At 34.2% G+C, this 25,632-nt stretch overlaps 1 protein-coding gene across 1 annotated transcript in view; it reads left to right on the plus strand.

The window, feature by feature from the left end:
• Positions 1-25,632, plus strand: part of ATP8A (ATPase phospholipid transporting 8A1) — a 242,488-nt gene that overhangs the window by 176,648 nt on the left and 40,208 nt on the right. Inside the window, exons 33-38 of the mRNA XM_085821693.1 lie at positions 657-735; positions 8,621-8,682; positions 16,186-16,242; positions 16,987-17,094; positions 19,440-19,528; positions 22,958-23,059. Of these exons, the coding sequence (XP_085677819.1) occupies positions 657-735; positions 8,621-8,682; positions 16,186-16,242; positions 16,987-17,094; positions 19,440-19,528; positions 22,958-23,059 (497 nt within the window). The remainder of the gene's footprint in view (positions 1-656; positions 736-8,620; positions 8,683-16,185; positions 16,243-16,986; positions 17,095-19,439; positions 19,529-22,957; positions 23,060-25,632) is intronic.

Genomic DNA, 25,632 nt, shown 5'->3' on the forward strand with positions numbered 1-25,632 from the left:
CATTTACTCAGTATTTAATTTACTAACTATTCCATCATGTTTAATCAGAAAAATTGCTGTTTAGAAAAATAAGGAAACTAAAAGTTGAATTTTAGTAGAACCAGTGCAAAGCATGAAATGGTCAGGATTTTGGCCATATAATGCATTTTGCTTTGTTGACAAGCTACAAAGTTCATTTTTAGGTCAACACAGATCATCACATGTTGATGTAGTTGATGCTTCATCTAACTCACCTATTTTGTAATTTTCATTTCGTATTTTTCATTTTGTTGTATGACTTTTTAAACAACATTTAGCTTACCATTTGCTGTGTGCAATAGCAACAAAGTTATGTATGCTGTATTTCCAAAACTAAACTTCATTTAGATAAACAATCCTAAAGTATCGGTTGAGTTTTATTATTATCGTTATGATTATTAACCAGTGATACCATGCTGATTTGAATTACATGTAATTATACTTATAATACAAAGATTAAATGTTAGTGAGAATTTTTCTTTCTTAACTATTTTTACTAAAGTATTTTATTCTTGGGTTTATTCATTACTGAAATACGTATGTTTAATGCATTTGATATTGATTATGTATAAATTTCTGCTGTCATAAAGCACTCCTATTCTAATATATAATTTTTAATTACCTTTAACTTTTTGTAGGTATTTTGGGTGTGGATATTTGATTCAATTGCTCATTCCATTCTTTTGTTTTGGCTCACATATCTTAGTATAGACCATGGTATGTAAAAAGCCTAACCTATTTTTAAAGTATTTATTTATGAGCAAGATATATGTAAAGTAACTTCATAAAACTCCCTTATTTATCAAATTTTCCATAAAGCAATGAGGGTAAGTAGACTACTATATTACCAATATATTTTAGTGTTTGTGATATGGCATGACCTTACTGTTTTATTTGCAGTACATTTAATAGCAGTTTTTCTGTGGAGAACATAGAATGGGGTTGAAATTTTAAATGGCACTTATGGGAGCAAGAAGGTTTTTATTGTTCTGTTTTTCAAACAGTTAAACAATAACAGACACAATAGATATTTTTATTTTATTAATTTATTTTTTTGAGTTTTAACGAAAAGTGTAGTAGTTTCATTTCAACAGATGTTCAACTTACATGTTTGTAAAATAAACATTCCATTTAAGGCAGTGAATCAAAATAACTGGTGCATGATTGATAAGAATCATAAAGATAGTTTAAAGTAATATTTCAAGTTTGACAATGTTGGTGGAGTGGTGTAAACGAAAAAGGAGTTTGTAATACAGTTACTCATGTGATAAACAATTTATATATCTTTTTGGTAACTCTGAAACAAAGGGTCCGATGTAATATGCTCAAACTTCACACTGCAGTAAAATAGTATTGAAGTTGTATACCTTCTGTATGTGTGTCTCTCTTCATGAGTCATAAATTCAAAGATCGTTTCGTTTCAGGAGTCAGGTTGGGAGAGCATTAGAATTTCAAAGCAAAACTTCAAGATTTCTTAGAACATAGAAATAACATTTATTAACGTTAAACTTGTATTACTTATATTACTTCCGCCTATAGCGGCCATGAAACATAATCAAGCATCAAATAAATATGACATGCGTCATTGTTCATGTTCAAGCATCAAGTGATATATTTTTCATCGGCGCGCATCAAGAGCGCCACCTATCTACCAAAAAGACGGAACATACTCCGCCCCGATGAACATTGGTTCATTACAACATTATTATAAAAATCTTCAATTTTAGATTCAAACAAGTTTTCCAAAGTTCAACAGTATATCATATAAAATAAAAATGCATAATGACAAATTTAAATTGAATAACAACATTAAATTTAGCACAAAATTTTACAAATAAAACATACTTACAATCTTTAGAAGGAAAACAAAATAATGAAACTGCTAAATTACCATAATCCACAATTGTGGTCCATTCTCTGAATCTGAAACATAATTGAATTAATAATAATAATAAAGACACAAATTATGAATATACAATTAATGGTTTTTTTTTTTTTTTTTTTTTTCTTTTTTTTAGAGTCTTATTCACTCAATGGTAAGCGGGAAAGTTTATGTATAGGACGCTTCATTTCGCCCAATAAAGTTTTTAGTTTCACAACACGAACTTTTCCATCAGCACCAGGATATAGTTCAATTACTCGTCCAAGTCGCCACTTTAATGGAGGCAAATTTTCGTCCTTTATCAAGACTAAGTCATTGAGGGCTAAATTTGGTTTATCCCTCAACCATTTGGTACGCCCTTGTAATTGTGAAAGATAATCTCTAGACCAACGTTTCCAAAAGCTCTGGAAAATTTGCTGTGTCAATTTCCATCTTTCAGCAGGGGTTAGCTTATTATTTGTAAGATCAGGTTCAGGATTTGCTGTTAATGTAGTCCCAATTAGGAAATGTCCAGGTGTTAAAGGATTAAAATCTTCAGGATCAGATGAGATGGAAACTATTGGCTTGGAATTCAAACACGCCTCGATCTGAGTAATTAAGGTGTGAAATTCTTCGTATGTCAGAACCTGGGTCCCAATAGTCCGCTTTAAGTGAATCTTCATTTGTTTCACTCCAGCCTCCCAAAGGCCTCCAAAGTGAGGGGCAGCAGGAGGATTGAAGATCCATTGAATATTTTCACCGCTCAGGTAGTTTTGAAATGCTTCATCAGAGGAAAGTGTAGCTATGTATCTTCTTAATTCTCGATCAGCCCCAACAAAGTTGGTTCCTCTATCGGAAAAGATTTTCTTGGGTTTTCCTCTGCGTGACACAAATCTTTTCAGAGATGCTAGGAATGCTTCAGTTGTTAGATCACTGACCACTTCTAGGTGAATGGCCTTTGTGGTGAAACATATGTAAAGGCAAACGTAACATTTATATCTCGTTCCTCCTCTTCCTTTCCTAGCTTTAATTAAAAAGGGGCCTGCAAAATCTAGTCCTGTATTCGAGAATGTTCTATCCGGCAATACGCGAAAAGCAGGTAGGTTGCCCATTATCTGACTGGATGTGCTTGTTCGATTTTTAAAACATTTTATACATTTCCAAATTATTTTTCTTACAATTTCTCGGCCATTAACGATCCAATATTTCTGTCGCAGAGCAGATAATGTTAATGTGGCTCCTCCGTGAAGGTTCACTTCGTGAAAGTGTTTGACTATCAATTCAGTAACTTGGTGACTTTTGGGAAGAATGATTGGATACTTTGTGTTTTCTGAAAGATTCGAGTTACAGAGTCTACCACCGACTCTAAGGATTTCTTCTCTATCAAGAAAAGGATTTAATTTCAGGATTTTACTGCTGAGATTCAATTTCTTCCCTGCTTTCAAAAGTCTAATTTCTTCTCTAAATTCGGAATTTTGCATGATTTTAAAAATCAAATTGCTTGCCTTATCCAATTCTTGAACTGTTAAAAAACCCTTGAGTTTTACAGATGTAGGTTTAATATTGTGGCAGAATCTTAAACACCATGCAGTTACGCGTTTCAATTTTTTCCAGGATGAAAATCTGGATGTCAATTCAAATTCAGCCTCTTGGCTAATAACAGAACATACAGTAGTTTGACGCTGTTCTACCTGTACCTCTTCTACCATAGGCTCAATCAAAGGATCAAAAGATGATGAAGGTACATTTTTCTCTTTTAACCACACTGGTCCATTGAACCAAAGTTTATTTTCCACTAGATCAGAAGCTCTTAATCCACGTGAAACTATGTCAGCCGGATTGTCATTTCCCTTACAGTATTTCCATTGCGAAGGTGATACAACATCTTGTATTTCCCGTACACGATTAGCAACAAAGGGTTTCCATTTATCAGCGGAACCCCTGATCCAGTGAAGAACAATTTTAGAGTCACTAAAACAAAATACATTATCTTCTTGGATATTAAATAATTTCCTTAAATATTTAACTATTCTTGCGGCAATAATAGCTCCCATAAGTTCTAAACGAGGCAAGGTTAATTTTTTAAGTGGGGATACACGGCTCTTTGAAAGAACAAAAGACGTACAGCAAGAATCAGGATCACGAAAATATGCAACAGCTCCATATCCCTTGAGGCTGGCGTCACAAAAGACAAAAAGCTCTATTTTATCGAAATTTACACATTCATCATTTAATATGTATTTTCTAGGAATACACAAGTTGAGAATAACTTCAATTTCAAAGTACCAAGTTTTAAATTTTTCACTCAAATAGCTGGGCAAAATTGTGTCCCAATCAATACCCAATTCCCATAACTCTTGTAATAAGAATTTTATTCTGATAACAAAGGGTGCAATGAATCCAACTGGGTCATAAATTTTTGCCACAATCTGTAATACCTTTCGCTTTGTAACGTGTTTCCAGTCAACTGGTTGTAAAAGTTCTTGTACATCTAATTTCAATGTATCCTCATCCAAATCCCAAATTATTCCCAGCACTTAACGTTTTCTTATCCAAATGATCTTCCTTATTAATTAAACCAATATCTTGCCAATGATTTTTTAAAGATACTGAATTTGATTCAAATTTTCTTAAGTTCATACCAGCGTCTTGAAGAATTTTAACTGCATCAGTTGATAATGAGAAAACTTCTTCAACGGAGTCTGCTCCATGGATAAGGTCATCAACGTATAGGGACTTATTTAACATGTCAACAGCTTTGCTATATTTCTTTTCATAACCCTTAATATGATGTTTGATAGTGGCGGACAAAATAAACGGACTTGTTGTCATTCCAAACGGCACTCGGCACATTCGGAAAACCTTAAAGCCTAAACTATTGTCACTATCGTCGTAAGAATGATCAAACCACAAGAACCTTAAAAAATTTCTATCTTCACTATCAATTTGAATTTGGTGAAAAGCCTTCTCTATGTCTGCACAAAATGCAACTTTATGTACACGAAATTTTAAAATTATATCCAACAAGTTAGGATTTAAATTAGGGCCTGATATCAAACATTCATTTAACGATTTAGCTCCTTCAGACTTAGAAGAGGCATCATAAACTATTCTTATTCTTGTTGTTACTTTTCCTTCACGTATAACGGGCCTATGAGGCATATAATAACAGTTAGGTTCATTTCCAACAAACTTACATTGTTCAACAATCCCCCTTTCAACTTGTTCTCTAATTATATTATCATATTCATTATATAGGAAATCATTTCCCTTTAATTTATGCTTTAGTCCTAGAAATCGTTGTTTAGCAACGAAAAAATTATCAGCGAGTTGTGATTTATTGTCCTTCCAAAAGAGTTTTGTTTCGTATCTGCCGTTATTAAATTTTAAAGTGTCGTTAAAATGCTTAATAGTATCCAAATCAGTTTCCGAAAATGTTTTGTTTTCATTTTCAATTCCTATCGAATCCAATTTCCAAAATGACTGCAAATCAAATGTGTTTCCTTCAACGGCAGATAAAAACAACGCATTAATTCGAGTATTATTATTTTTTACTTTACCCATCACTGTGTATCCAAATATGGTCGGTACTATAAACAAACCATCATTTATCATTGAATTACTTCCTGTTTGTATATACCAGAAATGCTCCGCGCCAAGCAGAATATTTATGTTCTCATTAACGGGACTTGTATCCAAAAGTTCCAAACCCTTTTTAGTCATAAATTCTTTAATGTTTTGACATGTTGATGGCGCCTGGAATTCTATTGATGATATTAATTCTATCCCTATAGCTTCTACAACAAGGCAGCGATCATCGTTTTTATTTTTTATTTTTAGACTATATACATCAAATTCTTGCGAGTTACCGCGCTGATTTCCAAACGAATAAATTGTTAGAAATTCTTTTCTAATGACTTGCAATTCTAAATCGTGCGCTAACTTGTGGGTGATGAAGTTTTGTTCACTACCTGAATCAATTAATAATCTTACGATTCTCGATTTATTTTTGCTTTGAGCAATAACAGAACATGTCTGTAAAAGCACACTATTTTCAGGTTTTAGAGTGTTACAGTGGGAAGTAGATACTAATGCGTATCTGCGGAGTTAACATCTTCCATTTCTTTCGATTTCAAACGGCAGAAAAGTTTATTATGATTTTTGTCGTTACAATTTTCACATGGTTGTATTTTTGAATGACAAAACGCCGACAAATGTTTTAGAAAGCATCTATAACAGCGACCTTCATGTTTTAATTTCTTTCGTTTTTGTTCGTCGGAAAATTTCAAACATCCGGCAGATGTATGTTCGTTTGATTTGCAGAATATGCAAAACATTTTTACCGATGTGTTAAAAGCAGAAGCTTGTGATTTGACTTTATAATTTTTTAACCCTTGTTTAGGATTAACCCCTGTGTATTTATTACCTTTTGTGCTATTAATCAAATTACTTGCTTCTCGGCATTCAGTTTCTATTTTAATGAACTCTATTAATTCACTTACTTCTATATTTTTGTTAGATGTTCTTTTTCTATGGAATTCAAGAGCTAAATCTTCAGGTAACAATTTAAGAATTATTGGGTTCAATAACTGTCCGTATGAACCGCTAGTAACATCTAAACTACTTAAATTTCTAACGCAGATTTGTAACTGATCATAGAGCTTTCTTAACCCAAAAACATTTGAAGAACTTTTAACTGGTTCTAACTGTAACAACATCTGCATGAATTTTGATATAATAACATCTTTACGACCAAACCTCTCTTCTAAACTTTTAATACATAGATCATAATTTTCTTCAGATAAAGCATAACCAGAAACACAATTATATGCTGAACCAGATAATAAACTTTTCAAATATGTAAACTTATCTATTTTAGATAAACTTGGATTAGAATGAATAGCATTATCATACGAATTAAAGAATTTGAGCCATTTACTGGGATCACCAGCAAATTTTTCAATACTTAATTTAGGTAACTTTACTGAAGCACTACTTGTAACAACATTATTACCATTCAGAGTACTACTAATACCATTACTAGTTGCAATTATACTTCTTTCAACAACTTCATTACTGTTAATTTTCTTTACTTTACTAACAGTCTTAGCTTTAAACGTTATAATTTTTTCATCATACTCTTCACATACAAGTAGTTCGTTATCATATTCTTTTTCATCAATTATGAGAGCATCGATCTTTGAGTCAAGAGTTTTAAGTTTCTCATGGTATTCAATTAACAATTCATATGATGAATTTAAATCTTCTAGATGTTCTTTACTTAATTCTTCCGATAATAATTTCTCAAGTTTATTTAGAAGTGTAGTAACTTTACTACGTACAATAGCACGTTTCTTTTTCTCTTTTGCTAAATCATCCATCATGCTTCGTTTTCAAAGATCGATACTAAGAACAAATGAATCAAATTTCTTACCTTTCAAAAGGTAATTCCCCTTGTCGCGGGTTTCAGACACCAGAAAAATGTATGTGTGTCTCTCTTCATGAGTCATAAATTCAAAGATCGTTTCGTTTCAGGAGTCAAGGTTGGGAGAGCATTAGAATTTCAAAGCAAAACTTCAAGATTTCTTAGAACATAGAAATAACATTTATTAACGATAAACTTGTATTACTTATATTACTTCCGCCTATAGTGGCCATGAAACATAATCAAGCATCAAATAAATATGACATGCGTCATTGTTCATGTTCAAGCATCAAGTGATATATTTTTCATCGGCGCGCATCAAGAGCGCCACCTATCTACCAAAAAGACGGAACACCTTCATTGGTTGTATTGGAAACATTTATATGCTCATCTCTGAAAAAATATAACACAATGTGCATTTAAGGTGGGGGTTAACAGTAATGTACCTTGTTTAGATGGGAATTTGCTGAAACACCGTCACGAATAGCTTAAAGAGCAGCAAATCTTTTATGATGCAGTTGTGCGATTGCTTTTTGAAAAACTCCTTTCTTCAGTGTGCTTTGCACATAATCTCATTAGAATTTGAAATGTCATCCATGAAATAACATGGTTTAGCTTGGCAAAATACAGTATAACAGCAATCGGACATGTTTTCCTGATCTTATTAGTTATTTTGCTCCCTTAGAATTCTAGTGTGAAGACAGATTATTAAATCGCTGTTGCAATAAATCATTTTCAAGAAGAGAGAATGGGTTGACCAGAATTCTTTCAACAGCTTTATGAGCATTCATGATAAGGTACCCAAAGGGACTGCAGTGAAGCTTTTTGTGGCAACCATTTTTTCCAGATGACTACATCTGAAAATAAGTATATCTAAGAAATAAACATTATTTTTGAACATCACCGCCCTAAGATGACCATGGAAGATTTAAGTCATCTTAGACCCACCAGTGGGCAAGCAGTAAAGTCGCTGAACACTTGTTGTTTGACCTGGATTTGATTCTAAGAGAATGAGCTTGCTGTATGGGCATTTTTATCGTTTTCCCCATGTATAACATGGATGACAGCCAGTTTCACTTAGAGAGTCCTCCACAAAGGCATCCCACCCCTTAGACAGATAGCCCTCATTTTTGCCATAATCAGATAAAAGAGACAAACCAGATCTAAGTCATTTTAAATTTAACTGTTTACAATTTCCCTTAAATAAATAATTTCCAGGAAATATCTAAAGCAATTTTGTATAGACTTTCCTTTTCTCATATATTCTTCTGTTTTTAACTAAATGCTGCATGTAATTTTTTCCATCTTATTTTTAGATATAGTGTGGTCTAGTGGGAAGGATGGAGGATATCTTGTCTTTGGGAACATTGTATATACAGTAAGTTCATTTGGCATGTTTAATAAATTTTAAAATAATGTTGACCCCCCCCAAAAAAAAAAAAAAAAAAAAGCAGCTGAGTCTTCATGTTTTATCTGCAAAGTTTTTAGTTTCTAATTTAAAATTTATTATTAACCCTTTGTTACACAGGTGGGGAATATTACATAGTTACACAGTTGGCGCATAAAATGTACCAGTTAATATTTCAGTCATAAAGGCATCTTTTGTAATATTGTGTAGTAAATAAAATATTTAAATAATTAACATGTATACTAAGCAATGAAGTAAAAATCTGATTGTATCAATTTGATCTTCATAATGTATAAAATAATATCTTATATGCAATTTAATGAAAATTCTGGAATAAAATAGATTTGACAAAAAAAAAAAAAAAAATACGTTACGGATATTTTTTTATTCGGACATATCATATTCTCCATTATTTTTCTGGTTATAACAATTTATACACGTATAATCTATTTGTTTCATATGATTGTTTACAAGTGAAATTTTTACAATGTACATTATATTCGCTTAATTCTTCATCTGATAACTCTTGAAGAAGTCTCGCATAATCATCAGGGTGAACTATATTTTTTCTCCTTGAAAACCTGAAATAAATATAAGAAAGCCAGCTTATTTTTTGTATATTTGTAAGTAATTTGAAAGATTAAGAAATTAAATAATTCTAAAGTAGTATATTTTTGTATATTAGTAAATAATTTGAAAGATTGACAAATTAAATAATTCTAAAGTATTATGAACAGTAATATTACTTTCTAATCAATGCAAAAATTAAAAAACAAACTAAGAAGTGTGAAAACAAATACTTATACATTGTTACACAAATGTAGCACTTTGTGCGCCACAAGGGACTTGTCGAAAACAATCCTGAAATTAAACACCGGAAACTGTGACCTTCAACATTTTATGGCTTCCTTTTCTGAAATGAATAAATGGACAAAGGTAAAGTTAGAAGCAGGTGTTAGTCACATGATTTTCTTAGAATTCGCAAAAAGGTTTTCAAGAACTGTAGCACTCTGTGCACCAACTGTGTAACTAAGGGTTAAGCTGCATAAGCATAATGAATTTGAATTATTGCTAGCCACATAATTTCAGCTAGGTGTTATGTCAAATTAGCAAGAACACAGGAACCAATGTAAAATAGCTAATATATATATATATATATATATATATATATATAGTTAACATTTGAAAAGTTGTTTCAAGTTGGAACTTTGTTTTCATGATTACTTCCTTACCTAAGCTGGTGGGATTCTCAGTCTCAGTATCTGTTTTTCCTAATTGGTCTCGTCAAAATTTAAAAAAAGTATATATGTATGCTAAAAAAAAACTACATAAATCTTCATTTTTCCCCCATGGCTTTACTACCTAAGGCTTGGGACGAAAGGCTCCACTACCTGGGTCTACAAACATGTTATTCCCATATTTCTTCGCCCTCAGGGGCTCACTTTTGTGAGTACGGGTGTGGCAATCCCGAGGTACCCTAGCCCTTCAGGGGATCATCTTCTTGGTGAGACGGGTGTCACGATCCTGGAGCCCCAGTGATCTATCCTCTTTTCCGTCTCCTCTCCTCTTGGCTGGATCTTTTTCCCTTCCCTTCTCCCTTGTGGTTTCTCTCTACGGAGTTTGGGGCTTGTCACGAGAGGCTGGAACAGACCTTGTCTCTAGTTCTCGAGTGGCGAGAAAACTGCCCACGTGTTTGCCGTGCGTGGAGACCCGTGTCGCTGGAAAGGAGGGTCCTGGTAGTTGAGGGGCGAGGTACTGTCCCCAACACACTGCTTTGGCCTCTGCTTCAGCTAAACGGGAGGCACCTTAGTCGTCCTCACGGGTGTCAATCGGCTGGTCACTAGTCCTTGTGTCAGTGGCTTGGGGTCAAGCTCTCGGGAGTACCTGCTTTCGGGAAAGCCGACTGTGGGGCTTCAGTTTGCGTATAGGTCCGGCTAGCCCTAACACAGGAATCTGTGTTCCCTTGTTGGGCTCCGTGGTGGGCGGGGCCGTCGGACCCGAATCTTTTCTTATTTCAATATGGCTAATTCTCAAATTTTTCTGATCAAAGACTTCGAAGTCACTCCAGTGTCTCAACCTAGTTCTGAAACGTCCACTACTAAACCAGTCACTCAACCTAGCTCTGAACCACCTACTAATAAACCAATCATTCAACCTAGTTCTGAAAAGTCTACTACTAAACCAGTCACTCAATCTAGTTCTGAAAATTCTGCAAAAAAATTACGGACAGATGCAAATAAAAAAAATCATAACAATAGTCCCCGTTTCCTAGTCATCTCTAGTCCTTCTGGCGAAATGCATAAGATGTCTCCTTTCATGATTAACAAATACATCCAGTCTTGTATTGGTGAGCCGAGAAATATAAAGCGTCTCCGCTCCGGAGACTTCCTTATTGATACAATCTCAGCCACCCAGTCTGCTTCTTTACTTCAAATAACTAAACTTGGGCAAGCGAATGTCAATGTAACAGCACATAAGACACTGAATTATTGTCGTGGCGTTATATCGGAATTCGACCTTCTGTATGTTCCTGAAGAAGAGATCGCTTCCGAGCTATCCGACCAAAATGTCTGCGGTGCTAGGCGGATCAAGATGCGTAAGGAAGGTAAGTTGATCGATACGAAACACGTGATCCTTACCTTCAACACGCCTGATCTGCCTAAGAATATTAAGGCCGGATATTTAAATTGTCCCGTAAGACCTTATATTCCCAACCCTATGCGATGCTTCCAATGCCAGCGTTTCGGCCATTCTAAGACGTCTTGTCGTGGCAGCCTCACATGCGCCCGATGCTCACAGATTGGCCACGATTCTGAAAATTGTACCGCTGCGCCTCTTTGTATAAATTGCAAAGGTGAGCACCCAGCATTTTCACGCCTCTGTCCAAAATGGAAATTGGAAAAAGAAGTGCAGACTGCAAAGGTTACGAGGAACATCTCATATGCCGAAGCCAGAAGATTAGTCCAAAGCACACAGCTACGACCAAATACATCTTACGCCAATGCTCTTAAAAAATCTCGCTCAGTTGCTACCCAAACATCAGTTAGTATGCAGACGCCACCAAACAAAACTCAACAGACTACAAACAACAAGAAGAAAGAAAACCCAACCCATACAGTACAAAATAAAGAAATAGTAATTCAAAGCAAACCCAAAACTACCACACGAAAAGAAACAAATAAAAATAGAAGTTCCAGCAATAGCTCTCTTGATGGAATGGTTTCTGAATCTGCGGATTCAGACGGTATGGAAGTAGAAGAGGGTCTGGAAGTTCCCAAGCATCTACTTCCACGAAAAACCAAACAAGAGCACAGAAAGAACAAAAACTATTCATAATGGCCACCCTCGTATCATGGAACTGTCGTGGTTTCCACCGAAATCTGCTCGACATCAAAGCTATAATCAATGTTCATCAACCTTTATGCTTCGCAATACAGGAAACAAATCTAAAACCGGAACAACAAGCAAAACTTCGGAGGTTTTCTTTCGTCAGGAAAGACAACATTGCAGGTGAGCGTGCCAGTGGAGGTGTAGGTCTCCTCACCTCACTGGATTATCCCTCAAATGTACTTTCTTTGACGACATCCCTCCAAGTTGTCGCTACTCAAACAAATTTTGATTTTGTTGCTACAGTCGTTTCTCTGTATTTGCCTCCAAATGAGCATATTGATCAGCAAGATTTAAATGGTCTTTTAGAGCAGCTGCCTGAGCCTTTCATCATAATAGGAGATTTTAACGGCCATAGTCCGCTCTGGGGTAGTAAGGATACTAATTGCCGAGGAAGACAAATTGAGCAGATGATCGAAGATCATAGCCTTTGTCTCCTCAATAATGGGCAAGATACTTACTTCCATGAGCCTTCAAAAACGTTCCATGCTCTCGACCTTGCCATCTGTTCACCATCTCTGTTGCCTTTTTGCACTTTTAATGTGGGTAAAGATCTTTACAACAGTGATCATTATCCCATTCTTGTGTCTCTTGCACGAAGAGGAGCAAACCCCATGTCGAGATCCCCTCGATTCATACTGGACAGGGCAGACTGGGAACTCTTCTCTTCCATTGCAGAGCTCACAGATGAAATGGTAGAAGATGCGCATATCGATGACGCTGTTGAAGCTGTTACTAATACTATTATTCAGGCAGCTATGCTCTCCATTCCTAGAACATCAGGAAAACTACTAAAATATTCAAAACCATGGTGGAATCGCGACTGTCATGAAGCACTGAAAAAACAGAAAAAAGCATGGGGTATTTTTCGTAGATATCCTACTCTGCGAAACCTCATAGCCTTTAAAAGAGCCAAAGCAAATGCACGAAAAATAAGAAGGCAGAGCCAGAGGGATTCCTGGATTTCATATGTGTCGTCAATAACATCCTCCACGCCTAGCAAGCGGGTTTGGGAAAGAGTTCGAAATGCATGCGGCATATATAAAGACCACTCACTTTCCTTTTTGGAAAAAGATGGCCGAGTGATTAGCTCCATAGAAGAAATTGCGAATACTATCGGTGAGACATTTGCTTCCGTTTCTTCCAGCAGAAACTATACACCTGCATTTCTTTCTATGAAGCAGCACTCTGAAATAAATCCCATCGCATTCAACTCTTCCAAATCTGAGCCTTACAATAGAGACTTTACTATGCTTGAATTAAGGAGTGCTTTATTGCAGACACATAGGTCTTCTCCGGGTCTTGATGGAGTGAATTATGAAATGCTAAAGCATCTGTCCTGTAAGTCACTGAATGCCCTTCTCACTCTTTACAATAGGGTGTGGAAGGAGCATGCCTTTCCCAGTGCATGGAGGAGAGCTATTGTCATTCCTATTCCTAAGCCAGGGAAAGATCCAAGGAATCCCTCCAACTATCGGCCAATTGCCCTTACGAGTTGCCTCTGCAAACTGTTTGAAAAGATGGTAAACAGCCGCCTAGTCTACTTCTTGGAAAAGAATGATATTATATCGCCTTATCAGAGTGGTTTTCGAAAGGGAAGAACAACTGTAGATAACATGCTCCTCTTAGAGACATCTATTCGAAAAGCATTTGTAAGAAGAAGCCACCTTGTCTCGATATTCTTCGACATTGAAAAAGCTTATGATAAGGCATGGAGATACGGTATACTCCGGGATCTTCACGAGAGTGGCTTGCGCGGCAACCTACCAATTTTCATTCAAAATTTCTTGAACACTAGAACTTTTCAAGTAAGAATTGGCTCTGTTTTTTCGGATGTTTTTAAACAGGAAGAGGGTGTGCCTCAAGGCTGTGTGCTCAGTGTAACCCTGTTTAGTTTAAAAATAAATTCTGTACTAAAAGAACTTCCTCCCACCATCTTGGGATCTCTATATGTTGATGATCTGCAGATTAGCTGTCGAGGAGCAGACATGAGATATGTAGAGAGGCAACTGCAAATGGCTCTGAATAAGATCCAAGAATGGTCAGACAAACAGGGATTTACATTTTCGAAACAGAAAACTGTGTGCGTGCACTTTTGTAGGAAGCGAGGTCTCCATCCTGAACCTGAGTTATATTTGAATGGTACAATTATTCCAGTTGCGCCTGAAGTAAAATTTTTAGGAGTGACGTTCGACCGAAAATTGACTTTCCTTTCTCATGTTTTAAACCTGAGAAAGAAGTGTCTAAAAACACTAAATATTTTAAAAGTGTTGGCGAACACCTCCTGGGGTGCAGAGCGTTGCTCCATGCTTCGCATTTACAGAGCGCTCGTCCGCTCTAAACTGGACTATGGCTCAGTTGTGTATGGATCCGCTCGGTCATCTGTTTTGTTAAAACTGGATCCTGTTCACCATCAAGGTCTGCGGATTTGTTCAGGAGCATTCAGGACTTCTCCTGTGCAGAGCCTATATGTTGACTGTAACGAACCATCACTTTATCTGAGGCGTGAGCAATTGTCCCTTTTACAATATTTTAATATCTTATCCCAACCTGAACATCCCAATAAGCTGTGCTTACTTGATAATGAGTGTAACACTTTATTTGAAACACGTCCATCCTGCGTTCCTACCTTTCCTTTAAGACTTCGCCCTATCATTGAGGAACTTTCCCTCTCTGATATGCGCCCCCAAGCAGTACAGAACTTTGAAATCCCACCTTGGGAAAATTCACGGATTCAGCTTCTTGATGTTTTCAAACATCACGTGAAGGCAAGCACTAACGAGATCGTTTATAGACAACTCTTTGCTGAGCACAGGCACAAATATAGCAGTTATTATCCGATATACACAGATGGATCAAAGACAAATGATCATGTTGGGATGGCTTTTGTATTTGAAAATTACATAGAGGGCAGATGCCTGCACCATGCTTTCTCAGTCCTAACATCTGAACTGACTGCTATATATTATGGTCTTTTGTATATCTCAAAGCTCTGCCACAAAAAGTTCATAGTTTACACAGACTCGTATAGTGCTCTTAAATCCTTGGAAGCTTTTCCCAACACTCAGAATCCTGTGGTAGTGGATGTTCTCAAAATTCATATAAATTTAACGATTCGAGGTTATGAAGTCCTGTACTGCTGGGTTCCTGGACATGTTGGAATAAAAGGAAATGAGCTTGCAGATATCGCAGCCAAATCTGCTGTTGAACTGTCCAGTCGCCTTATCCCTTTTAGAGATATCTGCAATGTCATCAAGGGAAAGGTCCGAAAAAAATGGCAGCAATTTTGGGATGTTCAGCATCACAACAAGTTGAGAAACGTCAAGCCTAGAATTGAGCATTGGGATATTGTTGGAAATCGTAAGGAGGACGTTCTTTTGACTCGCCTCAGAATTGGTCACACTCGAGTCACACATAACTATCTTCTCAAAGCTGAAAATGAGCCTGTTTGTTTTAATTGTAATGTTTGTTTATCTGTTCGTCATATTTTAATTGAGTGTCCATGTTTTAATAGTCTTCGCCAGAAATATTTTAATAGCTGTGACTTACCTCTCGACCGTTTAATCGGAAGAGAGGTGAATTGTAATTTATTTTATTATTTAAAAGAGATTGGCTTTTATTACCAAATGTAATTTGTTTTGAAGACTGTGTCTTGAATTTTAATATGTGCTTTTTAACTTGTGTTTATATGACTTCATCCTCTGGATTTGGTACATTTATCTACTTGTTTTTATTGATTGAATTTTAATGTCATCAATTGTAATCATCCCATCTTGTGTTTGGCGCATCATAACCATCTCTGGTTTTTGCGCCATAATCACTCACTCACCCCCATATTTCTTCTTGATCGGTGAAAATAAGTCTACTGTTTTTACCATTGCTACACTAGCAGTGCTTAATATTTCAGTATCAGCTGCATTTGCTTAATATTTGAGTGTAATTTTTCAACTTCTGTCCCACCAAGTAATCCCATTTCATTATTTGGATTGTGCAAATAATGAAAATTATGTATCAAGAAAGATTTGTAGCAATGCTTTTCTCTTCTTTTTATACTGATTTTTAAAAGGCTGAATTTTTCTGTTATAGTTTGTAGTAGTGACTGTCTGCCTGAAAGCAGGATTAGAAATGAATGCTTGGACTTGGGTAAGTGTACTTTCAAACATACTGTTTATTGAATAGAAAGTAAAATATAGTGTAATAGCAATTTATAAGAATTTTAGAGTAATTGGTTAATGACATGGTATGCAATGATAAATGGCAATTTATGCACTTGTAAATATCATATTGGCAAGCAATAAAAAGTCACAACTTAGTAACCATATCAAAACTGAAACGATAAATTAAATTGAATATCTTAAAGAACTCTGCATATAAAACTTATGTTAAATTTTTTAAGCATGGCAATCTGGAATGATAGTTTATTTGGTAAATAAGTTATGTTTGATATATCAAAGGAAGTATTCTAAAAAAAACTAATTTGTAGATTTTATTATAAAATTTTTATATTCTGAACTTTCCGTACCATATGTATTGAAATAAAACAACTATTAACATCTTCAGTAAAGGTCAGGATTTTTTTTTTCAATTGATGGACTGCATTATTTATTATATTGTGTTTTTTAATATCCAACTAGGTTATATTCACATCTTTTCTTCTGAGGTGGATTGCATCATCAGAAAATTAACAATCAATGCTGATAATGTTTAAAATAATGTACAGTTCTATGTAATTATGTATATTAATTTGTAATATTTATTTTTTCATTTTATTAGTGCTTCAGTTTGTTTTGTGAATTGTTTTATGTTGCATTATTGATATGATTTTATATATTTAGTGAAAATTGGCTGTATATATTTGAATGTATTTAACAATTCTTCCATTTTTAGTTAACACATTTAGCTATTTGGGGCAGTATAGCAAGTTGGTTTATATTTCTTTGGGGCTACAGCAATTGTTGGCCCATGCTACCTATTGCAGCTGATATGGTAGGAATGGTGAGTAACTAATATTTTAGATCTATAGGTATTATAATGGTGATAATAAATATCCTGAATAATAATTGCAACAGAAAAAATTTAGATGGGTGGTTAAAATGGGATTGTTATTTTTAAAGCAAATGATATCCTTTTAAATGTTATTCTGCAACTTTAGGATTGTATTAATATTTAATTAGCATGTGTATTTTTCATAATGAAAACAGTCATGTCATTCTCAATAAGTGAATTACTTAAGTAAATAATTTAATTATGTATTAAAAAAATGTGTTATGAAAACTTTGTATTAGAATTTAACATCTCGGAGAAGATTTTTGCCGTCAAGTATTTCAAATTAATATTTACCGTTGCTAACAGATAAATCTAAATCTTTGTTATTAAATAAAATTAAAGGAATTTTAATTGGAGTATCTCAGCTTTTTTATTTTTACATTACTTTATTGAATATAAAATTGTATAAATGAGCAAAATATTTAAAAGTACATCATTGTATGGGAGGAAACAATAAATTAATTATTATTAATGGAGAGAGAATTGTGGTCTGTATGTTTCTACAAACTTTTAACATTGCCATTATATTTCATTTTAGATGCAGTTAATAGTAAACATTATTTTTTTGTGGGGGGGGGAAGCATTTAAAGGAAATTAAAAAGTACAGAGAGAACTACAATGCGAATTACTGCAAGATTTCATCATTTTCATTAGATTTTATTTTGGATGCAGATGATTGTGGACAAAGGAAGTACAGCTAGGAATTAAACTATTAATAACTCTCAGCATCATTTTTGGTAGTTCATATGGAAAATATTTTAAGGTAGAATTCAAAATCCATGTTATAAATATATATTAGTTACTAGCTCAAATCATAATTTATGAATAATATGAGGAGTGTTCAAATGAAAAGGTACAAAATGGCACTGTGAGTATAATTGGAGTCTTTAATTCATAAGAAATCACAAGAGATCTGAGCACAACTATCCCAATGTGTCGCAAGGGAAAGAACTCCCTGTTCCCCAAATTCTTGTGGCTGTGACAGGAGCCAGTTCTCCAGTATCCTTCAGTTAATCATCTGCTTGAAGCTCTTCCCTTTGTGATTTTTTTAGTGGACCAAACTCATGGAAGTCGCAGGATGACATGTCCGAGCTGTAGAGCAGTTGCTCAGTCTACTCCCACTTGAACTCGGTCATTACACTTTATGTGACCTAAAAGGTGTGTGGACGTGCATCATTGTGGAGCACATTCACTCCCTCTGAGAGCAGCCGAGCTTGTTTGGTGTTGATATATGTAGGCTACGGAGTGTCTTACAGTATACATCACTGTTAATAGTTTTTCTGTGCTTGAGTAATTCAGTGAGTGACCTCGGACATCAAAAAAGACGGTGAGCATCACCTTGCCTGCTGAGAGCAGAGCTCTGAATTTTTTAGGGGGAGGTAAAGACGCATGTTTCCACTGCATGGTGTCCTGCTTTATTGCTGTCTCGAAGTGATGACACCAATGATGATCTGCTTCAGGGAAGCGAGATCTTCATGATACTGGAACAGGTGTTGCAGTGCTAGCCCCATACACAATTTCTTTTGCAGTTTGCTTTGCTTCTCCAGAACCTGCTGCACACACACCTTCCAGCAACCCAACATGTCATGCAAACGCTGCCCCCCCCACTATCACTGCCAACATTCACATTGTGATACACCAATAACTTCTCACCAGGTTGTTCACTTTATCAATGCATTTGGTCTTGATTGCCGTGTATGCCAGGCCTGGGCTCGAGTCATCACTCAAGCACACCTGGCCCTCATGAAAATGGGCACTCCACTTTCTCACTGATTTGTTGGACATGCAGTCTTCCCCGAATATGGCCACCAATCGATGATGAATATCAGCCAGTATAACCCTTCGACGGTCAGAAATCTGATAGCAACTTGCCGCTCCTCAGTCCTCAAATTTTGCAATTTGAACACCAATATGTCTTAACATACACTGCTGCGTCAATTGAACGGAACACACAACTGCCTGCTTCTCTCCTGCTTTATGTGTGGGCACCCAAGTATGCGCACAACCATGCCGAACATTGTATTCACATCTTTAAATGTCTCACTATGTTATCCCGAAGCAGGATATTCAGGTTTTTAATAATTTACTTGTTATGACATTTTGTACCTTTTCATTTGAACACCCCTCATCTAAGTACTTGAAATTGTAACAGAAAACAATTAGCCATTTATTTTTTTCCTCATGCTGACAGCTGAGATTTTCTGTATTGGGATGCTATTGTAAGCTAGAGTGCATGTTTTTTTGCATTTCGTAAATTGAGAGTATTATTTGATAATAAATTTGTATTGTTACAGGATATCATGGTTCTGTCTACTGGTGTGTTTTGGATGGGATTAATCATTATTCCAATGATTGCCCTCATTGGTGATTTCACTTTTAAAGTGTAAGTTATTTACTTTGTCCTTTCACTTCTTATGTAGCTTAAGGATAATTGGTAAGGATATTATAATTAAAAGAAATTTTAAGTGATTTAAATTGTTAACCTGTTGTAGGGGAAAATTGAGAAAATTTTGTTTGATAATAGTCACATATGTATTTGTTTTTGAAGATGTGTAACAGAATAGATAAAATAAGCTTTCCACTGAATTATAAATTTTCTGTAATTTTTTTTTAAATTGTTCCGCACAATGCATGCATTTTTATTGAAAATGTTATTTTTATGTTGAAGCATCATTCATTGTTTGTAATTAGAAAGCACATAAGTCAAGAGTATGATACAGATAAATCCATATAAATGAATTAGTAGTAAAATGAAAATATTTCCACAACTTTTATTTCTTTTCCTCCTTTCAGAAAATCGTTTCTGAATTGTATAAGATATGAAACAGTTTATTGTTTTATGTAGTATACTTCCTCCATAATAAAGTATGTCACTTATCATTTTGAGAATCATAATTCTGTTTGAATTCGTACAAATAGGGTTTTTCTTTCCTAAGATAGTCTTCAACTTAGACTTCATTTTTCTCGGAAACTAAATATATATGTATATGGAAAAAATAAAGAAGAATTTGACAATTAAAAGTAATCTAATTGGGATTTAAAAAATAATTACATTATTGGAATATTCTCTCTCTCTTTTTTTTTTTTTTTTTTTTTTTTCTTCTGCATAAGGGGAGGAAGTATAAAAAAGTCTCTTAGCCACTTGATCATCTAATTTATCAATATATGTTTGTACTCATATCCGTTTCCTCTGAAGTACATGGTAATTCAAAATTAATTCCTTCTGAGGCTTCAGAATTTTTATAGTACAGTAACTATAAGAAATGGGAGATAAAATAACCTGCATAGCAGTAAATAAGAAATATTAAGTATACTTTTATAACTAGCTCCACATTACTTAACCTTTTTGAGACGGCGTGCCTTTGTTTGAGACATTCCCTCTGAATGGGGTGGAAGTCAAAAGGAATCATTCCACATGAAGGGTGTTTTGTATCCGCTAAGCCTAACTTTAGGAAAAAAATCGGAGGGGGAAAAAAAAGTTTGCATCCTAATGTCATAATATTTGGTACTATTTTAGATTATTACTTAAGCTATTATACATGTTAAAATTGTTTAATAATTTTTTTCTGTACTTTCTTGAAAATGTATTAAAAGTATTGCCTATTTGAGAAATAATTTTGGGAAGCGCAGGCATTTAAACTGCACTGAATACTTTTGCAATAATATGCTTACTGGCATAGCTTTTTCTTGATATAGCTAAGTATTTGATTGAACTTGACATATGAGAATTATAATCAAGCTCATGCGACTTGATTTTTCGGCCCAATTCATTCATATTTAACTCATATCTCAGCAATAGATCTTCTCTGTAAGAGATAATATTGTCATTTCTAATCCCCATCAGTATTCCCATGTGTGCCTCAATCAGTGTTGCCAGATCGTGCGATTTTGCGCAAATTTGTGGCATTTGACAAACTTGTGCTACTAAAATTTTAGTTTTTGCGAAATTTTTGCAATGTCCATCAGTTTCTTATGCTATTTTTGCGACTTCAAAGATTTTTTTAATATATCGTAAAATGCTTTTATGTTAAAATAATTTATCAATTAAATATAATTTATATTAAAAAATAGTTTATTTAGGCTTAAATAGAAGTTGATATCTGGCAATGTTATTTATATGTAGGCTTTCCTTTTCAAGGCTGCATAGCCTAATGCCAGTATAACGAGAATGGGGTAAGGGACGGGGAAAAAAGTAGAAAGAAAGGTGAAAAAAAAATGCTTCGGGACCTTGCACCACCATCCCTCGTCCACTCTTTGTTTTTAAGTCAGTAACCCCCCTCAGTTCTATAGTGATAATGAATCGAACCAAAGAACTTGCAGCTTACGCAACATATATTGGGTATTCAAACAGAGAAAGAAATTAAATTCAAACTCCTAATTATAATATTGCTAAGAACGAAGCAATGGAAATGACTTGAAATCAAAGCAACAACATTTTTCTAAATAACAACAAAAATAAATTTAGCAGTGAAAGAACAAGGCTTTCTTAAGTAATCAGAATCTGAAACAGATCCATCACACAGAACAGAAAACTCACTGAAAAGCATTCCTCAATTAAAATGTTCACAATTAAGTGAAAAAACAATGAATTAAAAAAATTAACTGCCAACTCAAAAAATTTAATACAAAAGAGCCAACAGTCTAAACGTGAGGAATCTCATAAGAATGGATATCTGCAAAATAATTTTAAAATTGAAATCTAAATTAAATGAGAATTAATTCAAAAAGAAATGGATATTTAAACAATTGAAAATGAGCAATATAGTTTTAAAATTTTTTGTTAAAGCTAAGATATGTAATTAAAAAGACTAAGAATCGAATACAGAACTTACAGAACCAATAGACAGTAAATTTGTGATGATGTCGGAGGTCACGTGAGCCTGTGCAACTATGACGTCACAAAAATTACGTGATCTCTGACAATCATTTGTGAATTTTTGCGACTTTTTTAGTCTTCTTTTGCTACTTTAGTTGAAAATTTTCTGGCGACACTGGCCTCAACATTCTTTTCTTGGACCATGGTTCTTCATATGACTTTTGAATTCCCCACTCTGCCAAAAGTCTATTCTCCATTATTGAATGAGAGTATTGAATCATCCTGCCACCTAAAAAGTGATGCCTCACAATCACAACTTCATTTTTAGCTATGATATCATTATTGATTCATGCTGCTACTTAAGTTGTCATTCCTATGTAATTCCTATGATGCATGTGGCTGTTTGAGTTGTCATTCCTTAAAGAAATGTTATAATAACTACAAATCTTCAATTCCTCAACTACCTCACCATTGTTCAAGACAGATCAATAAGGTGTAGTTATCAGTACATTCAACATTTTTATCATGTCAATTCTTGCAGATTAAATTCTACCTAGGATATTTCCTTGCAGTCTCGTTTACTAATTAAGATTTAACATTTTTGCAAACAAGGAGCTTAGTAATCATAAACTCTATCCTATTTGTATTTATCTTTCATGTTGTATTTGTTAAAAAAATTTTAAATACCAAAAATATATGTGTACACTTCTACCTAGCTCAGTGGTTAACATGCTTATCTCGAGACTGAAAGGTCCTGGGATCGAATCTTGCTATTTTTCCAAACTTAAAATTTTCTTAAAAATTTACTTTCTTCTCCTTAAACCTTCTCAAGTCATGTTGACTACTTCCTAATTTATTTTCTTTAACAATGATCATGTATCCTTTCTCAATTCTGCTCACTATTATTTTCTGTTGTGGAGGTATAGGGTACTAAACACTAGTTATTAGAACTAAGAAATATTGTAAGATGAAATATATGTTTAATATACCTTTCAGGATACGAAGATCTGTGAGCAAAAGCTTAGCAGAAGCTGTTCGAGAGAGTGAGATAGCGAACGCAGATCCCGCTACAGTAATTGTGCATGCAACGAGACAGAGGTGACTGTAATGTATCATTTTTCAAAAAGAATGACTGCATTTTTGTGCTCTGTATCAGAGTATATCCTCTGCATTTGGTTTCCAATCTTTAAAAGAGTATTACTTTATAGAGTATTACTGATGTATAGTTTTTATGAATAATCAGATAGTTAAGAGTTACAATTTCTAGTCAAAATATTGCTTTCATGTTCCACCAGGATGGTGTTACTTACAATTTTTTAGGCAATGGAACCTCCATTAATTCGGTTATTAATTATAAATATAAGAGACAAAGCTTAATTACTTTATATTTTGATTCTAAGCCAAGAAATTTTTATACATTTTTTTGCTATGGAATTGGGAGGTCAGCTAACGTAGAATTCAAAATGAGTCTGAAATACTCTGAAAATGAGTCATTTAAATGCTAATAACTGCAATTGAAAAATATTTTTAGTTAATCCTCAGGCACTATCTGCATCTCCACTGACAAGTTGTAAGCTTAGTGACAACTATGGAGAGAAATGCCTGTTTAAGTATCTTTATTTCAATGATGCATCCAATGCTACCTACTTTTTACATCCTTCTTTTACCATAGAAGACAGGCACGCTTCTTGTTCCCCCCTCCCTCTGCTTTCTTCCTGTTTACATAATCTATTTTCATTAAAAAAAAAAAAAAATCAGAGAATCGCACAAAATCGTAAATGTACCTCTGCATAAAAATCTTAAAATGAGAAGGGGAAAAAAAGGCTCATGATGCATTTAAATGAGCCTTATTATGCTTTAATACATGCAGAAAGCTAAGTCAGATTTATCCAAAGATTACAAAATTGCAATTTGCAATCCTCTGCCATGCCAGAATGCTAAAATTCTTACAGAAGGGATCACAATCTGCAGTCACCTTGGCAAAAATGTGTGAAAAAGTAGTAAGCCATCTGGGGGTGGAGATGATGCTATACGAATACATGAGTTGCCTCACAAGTACATTTAGGCTACATGATGCATTACTTCGTCAGTTGTGGGTTCCCCCCCCCCCTTTTTTTTTGGAGCGGGACAAGTGTGGATAATCAGAAAGTACAATATATGTCAATCGAACCTCATCATCTATATCCATTTCAAAATTTTCTGTTACGTCTCTGATATAATCAAGTTTGGATGAATGCTTGTTTTGTATTTCGCAATTAACATAATCATAATCTGCTTTGTAGGATAATAGCATCTTTAGTTCCACCTGCAGCATTGCTAATGCAACATTTCTTGAGTGATTGGATGATTGTTTCTGGTCTGTTTTTGAAATGGAATCCATCAGATGAAGTAGATTGCCAGTTATTCAAAATTTTGACAATATATAGTTGGATTTATAAAGCTATTTAAAATTTTGCTTATTTCTGTAGTTTTGGTTGAGTTTTTGAAGTACAGTCTTGTCTTTCAATTTATACTCAAATCAACTTTTATTCTGAAATATGTGGTAATGAATTATAGAATTTAATGTACCTTATTTGTTTAGTGTTACATTTTTTGAAGAGATTGCTTAATCTATTTCATGAATATAAGATAAAATAAGCCAGCTTTATTTCATAATCTTTTTTTTTATGCATAGTTAGTCTATTGACATTTGCAACATTGACGAAAAATGGATATGTATTTTCCTGCAAGATGTAATTACTAATTTATACATATGCTGTGGTACTGTTTAATATCACCTGCATATATTCAGGTACTACTGTAGTATTTGAAATGGATCAAATTCATAGGACTCAATTCAAAAGTCTTTGCTTTAAACTATTTTGTCAGGGTACCATATACTGTCTGCTATAAATTTCAGATCTTAAGGTTTCACCAGAAACCTTTTTAATCTTTTTTATACTCTCGCGGAGCTTGTTGTTTATCGGTCTATTCTTGGGTTCATTCTGTGTTGATTAGTTTATTATTATTGAATTTTTTGTACAATGGAAATGATAGCAGTGTTCATGTATAGGTCAGCAGACATCGTGGCATCCCATTATTTTATTGATTGATAGCCCCTTTTCTTTTTCGTTTAAAGTGAAGTGTTGCCATATACATTTAAAAAAATTTTCCAATTTTAATTTTTTTGTTGGGGGGAGGGGTGGTTAGTTAAATGCATCAGTGTTTAGTTTTCATAATATATGATGACCTACACAACTTTCTTTTATCTTTTTAACTTGATATATTAAACATCACGTATCACAGTATTTCTAGAATATCCAGTAGAGTGTTAAGCATTGCTATACTTTTTTTATATTCCCTGTATTATTTCTTAAAAAAAAAACTTTTCATAAAAATACACAAAAATGAGGTATTGCAAAAATGAGGATCGAGATTCATAATTCATTCTGGTGTTAAAAATAATCAGTAGTACTTTATCCATATTTAAAGTAAAATTATTTTATGTGAATTTACATTCTACAATTTATTACATCTGTTATATATTTTTTAATACATAAAGCTACTTAATGCTTTTGAAGTAGAACAAATGAAAATTCAAACATTATATTTTATACATGTAATGTATTTACAGCCTACTGTAAAATAGATGATATATGCAGTACAGTTTTATTGTTATTAAATTTTTAGTT

This window comes from Stegodyphus dumicola, chromosome 1, assembly GCF_044657685.1.
Source record: "Stegodyphus dumicola isolate Sdum_Otavi_A_Nest chromosome 1, ASM4465768v1".
Lineage (NCBI taxonomy): Eukaryota > Metazoa > Arthropoda > Arachnida > Araneae > Eresidae > Stegodyphus > Stegodyphus dumicola.